At 34.3% G+C, this 4,256-nt stretch overlaps 1 protein-coding gene across 1 annotated transcript; it reads right to left on the reverse strand.

Annotated features, from left to right (window-relative positions):
• Positions 1-223: 223 nt before the first annotated feature.
• On the reverse strand, positions 224-1,342 carry LOC125206680 (F-box protein At3g07870-like). The gene is made up of 2 exons (XM_048105920.1): positions 409-1,342; positions 224-309 (listed from the first exon to the last, which is right to left on the reverse strand). The coding sequence occupies exons 1-2, from the start codon at positions 1,340-1,342 to the stop codon at positions 224-226; spliced, it is 1,020 nt and encodes a 339-aa protein (XP_047961877.1).
• Between the last annotated feature and the right edge of the window lie 2,914 nt (positions 1,343-4,256).

Here is a 4,256-nt window from a genome sequence, read left to right on the forward strand (position 1 = left end):
TTTCCTTTGTAGTCAATCTTCAAGATACTAGAATCAGTTCCCTTGTACATGCCAAAAGCACACAAAAACTGCCTCCTCATTAGTAATGAAGTTTGAATGAAGTTATAAACTAAAGAATTTGAATTAACATTGCTCTTAAGTCTTAACAATACACAATAAAGAAACCTTCGACATAGACACGAACATATAACGACAAAACACATATGTAGACGAACATCATGAACTAGAACGAAATCACGTTCTCGCCTCCAAAATTCTTGAGCGAGAAAAGGCTAGGGGTGTAAACCATGACAGATGCAATGTCATCCACTGAAGTTGCAACCGTAAGCAAACCTATTAGTCGATTAGTTCTCGTCTTGCTGGAGTAGTAGAGGAAGCACATCTCATCAAAATACATAAAAACATCACCATTTTCGAAAATTTTGATCGGATAAACATTCATATTCCGATTAACACCAAAACCATTTGAATAATCAATACTAATCTCGCACTTTATGGTCCAAGATTCCTTGACTTGGTATTCCTTCATCTGCCAGATAACAACTTTATCGTCCAATCGGTAATACAAACAGAGGCAATCTCTCCAAACAATCAATTTAACATCCACAGCAAGTCCATATACTACCGCGGGAGGAGATAAGACGCCAAAACATTCTGTTTCGAGATCAAAAGCACAAATCTGAACTTTAGCGGAATCATATACCGTCCAATGGAGGTTGCCATTGCACACAACGTAAGCATTGAAATCGAATGTACGACCGGAAGCAGGGCCGGGTTCAACGCGCCTCCATATTCCTGTTCCGAGGGTGTATACAAAAGTCGAGCCGGAGCCCAGTCCGGCCACAATAATACAGATGACCTTATATTTCCCGCTTAATTTGCTCACACCGAATCCGAAATTCAAAATCGAGATGTAATCAGCGGGGCAGCAGAGCTCGATGTATTCACGAGTGATTGGATTGCATATGTAAACATGACGCTCTACCGATGAGTATAGAAGAAGCAAACCATTAGTTTGACGAGCTCGATAAATCGCTGCTGAGTTTCCGTGAGGGATGTCGAAATCGGCGAGGGGAAAGAGTTGGAGATCGTGGCTCTCGGCATCGGCTTCGTCTTCGTCTTTGAATTCGAAAATTGCGCACTGAGTTGAGTTTGTGTCTGGCATCAATCGAATTAGGGCGGGAGGGGTTTTGAGTTTGGATTTGACGAAATCGTCGGATTGGAGGAGATTGAGCCATGGTTTGCAGACGCATTTGCTGATTGAGATGCTTCGGAGAGGGAGACGTGAGAGGATGTTTGTGGTGAGTTGTGATGGTAGATTTTTGAAGGAATTTGGCTCCATTTTAATGGTAGAAAAGGATTGCGTTTATGCTGTAAAAACAGACGGTAGAAGAAGAAGTAGCTGCGGCGCTGGGTGAATATGAATTAGGGCTTTTACTCATCACTTTTTATACTACTGTTTTTTTTTTACTTCTAGGAATTTTGAAATTAGATGCATATATTTTTATATTAAAATTATTAAATGAATTTAAAAATTATTAAATGAAACATCGTAGTTCTAGAGGTGCCCACGGTTCCGGAATCGGCGGTTATGATTCAGAACGCCGGTTCCAGTTTTGGAAATTGCCGAACCGGAACAAACCGCGACTGTCATTTGCAGTTTCAGTTACTGTTCCGGTTCCAAAACGTCGGGTTCAGTTTCAGTTCTGAACCGGCGATTTTTAAGGTTTTTCATGGTTCCGAACCACCGGTTTTCGGCGATTTCACGGTTTTTCGCGGTTTCGGCACGGTTTCGATTCAGAAATTTTTGAACTTAAACCGAACCACGGTTCTAAAATCAACGGTTTCGGTTCTGAAAATTTCTCACAGTTTCGCGACTAATCAACGAAACTTTAAATCTTGGGCAGCTCTGGTCCTCACAAAGTTACGTGCTTCATCGAGAATAATCAACCATTAAATGCTCGGCAAGCACGATCGAGCATCTTGCATCATCATAGTACTACTTAATAATTTGTGACAAAATAGTGTAGAATGTTTTCAAAGTGGTGTTTTAATTCGACTAGTATTACACATGTGCTATGCACATATTAAAATATGTTAAAATATTAATTTTTGATAATATTATTATTAAAATTGTAAAAATGTATGTATATTAACTATGGATTATACAGCCAAATAATACTCCTATAAAACTTGAAATAATTAATAGTAATAATTTTTTTTAAAATGGATAACTTTGGTGTATCATAACTTATTAAAAAATACCATTCCTATATGAGAAATTAGAATCATTGGAAACTGTTAACATCTTATGAACTACTACTATCTATATGGAAAATTTATAATTGCAAATAAATATATTTTAAATCAAATTAAACTTCTATTTTGTTACCATTATTCAACACACTTAATAACAACAAATTTTAAAAATTGACATGTACTAATAAATACTACCTCCGTCCCCCAAATTTTGACCCGGTTTGACCTGGCACGAGTTTTAAGAAATATAATGAAAAGTGTGTTGAAAAAGTTGGTGGGATGTGGGTCCTACTTTTAAAGTATTAGTTTTATAATAAAATGTGAGTAAGAATGAGTTAGTGGAATATGAGGTCCACTACCAAAAATGGTAAATAGTGAAGTGTGTCAAACTTTCATGGACGGATTGAAATGGTAAACAGTGTCAAAATTTGGGAGACTGGGTTAGTAATAAAAATAATAGCTAAATGACATGTAAAAAAAATACTAATGGTCATTATTCTAATAAAAAGACTTAACAGATTCTCATGATTATTATTCGAAAGAAATTTTGTACAATCATAATTATACAAAATAAAGAAATTACTGGTAATATGGAGTAATATATTAGAGTAATATAGTAGTAGAATATAGTAGTAATGTCATAAGTGATCCAAAATGATAATATAAATTAGTGAGATAGCTAATATAGTAGTAGAATATAATAGTAATTTTTTATTTAAGTGATCCGAAACTATAGTAATACTCCATAAATTACTGAGGGCTATCGCATAACCAAATATATAACAGGCCAATAATATAGAGAAGCTTAAACTTGTTGAAGCCTAATAGTAATTTCATAGAGTAGTAATGTCATATTTAAGTGATCCAAAATGATAATATAAATTACTGAGATAGCTAATATAGTAGTAGAATATAATAGTAATTTCTTATTTAAGTGATCTAAACGATAGTAATATAAATTACTGAGAGCTATCGCATAACCAAATATGTAACGAGCCAATAATATAGATAAGCTTAAACTTCTTGAAGCCTAATAGCTTATCATTATATCTAAAAGAATAAAGTGAAGTTAATCAAACTAATAATAATATAAATATTAAGGAAGATTAAACCAAAATTATAAAGGGCCAATAATAGAGAGAAGGCTAAACTTGAAAATAGTCTAATAGTTCATCCCTAATAAATCTAATCTACGACTAATCGAACTAATAATTATATTAATACTGAAAAAGGACTAAACCTAGATATGCAAATTGGACGGGAGTATGCGAGTAGTGTTGCTACACAAAAATATGACCACATCATCGGCTTTTGTCCACAACATACCCCTCTACCGCATTCTTTGATACAATTTGTCGACGAGAGGAAAAAACACACAACCGCAATAAAAATGCAATAAATGATAAACTCGAAATTGTACAAAAAATCCTGACTTTTAAGTATTGCATCAAACCTGGCCCTTGTGTAAACTTCACAGAAAAGTTGTTTGGATACTAACGCCCCTGCGGAAAAAAAAAGTCTATAATTAATAATTTTATATAATTTGCATACAAACATACCACTATAAACTAAAGACATTGGTTTTGGCTACATGATCGGTAGCTTCATAAACTTAAATGCAATGAATTTTCATAACTGAATAAATTGTGGAAGGCTGCAGATCAATGAGCAATGTGTGAAATAGTTCTATGATATTAACCTTTCTTCCTATGGTATGAAAAAAAATATCAAACTTGACTTTGGTAAGTTAAGTAGGAATACGTGGATCAAATGTCATATTTATAGGTAAAAAAAAATAACCATGAGATGGCAAGTGCATAATTTAAGTGGGAATATGTGGATCAAACTTGACTTTCTCCGGTATGCACCCTTAATCACATTAATGTAATCGGCCTAATGGCAGGTGCATAAATAATTAATGTCCAGCCTAAAATCGCTTAATGATACACATTACACATCGCTTAATGTCTAAATAATCACACATACTATTTCTCTTC

The sequence above is a fragment of the Salvia hispanica genome, chromosome 2 (genome assembly GCF_023119035.1).
Source record: "Salvia hispanica cultivar TCC Black 2014 chromosome 2, UniMelb_Shisp_WGS_1.0, whole genome shotgun sequence".
Taxonomy (NCBI): domain Eukaryota; kingdom Viridiplantae; phylum Streptophyta; class Magnoliopsida; order Lamiales; family Lamiaceae; genus Salvia; species Salvia hispanica.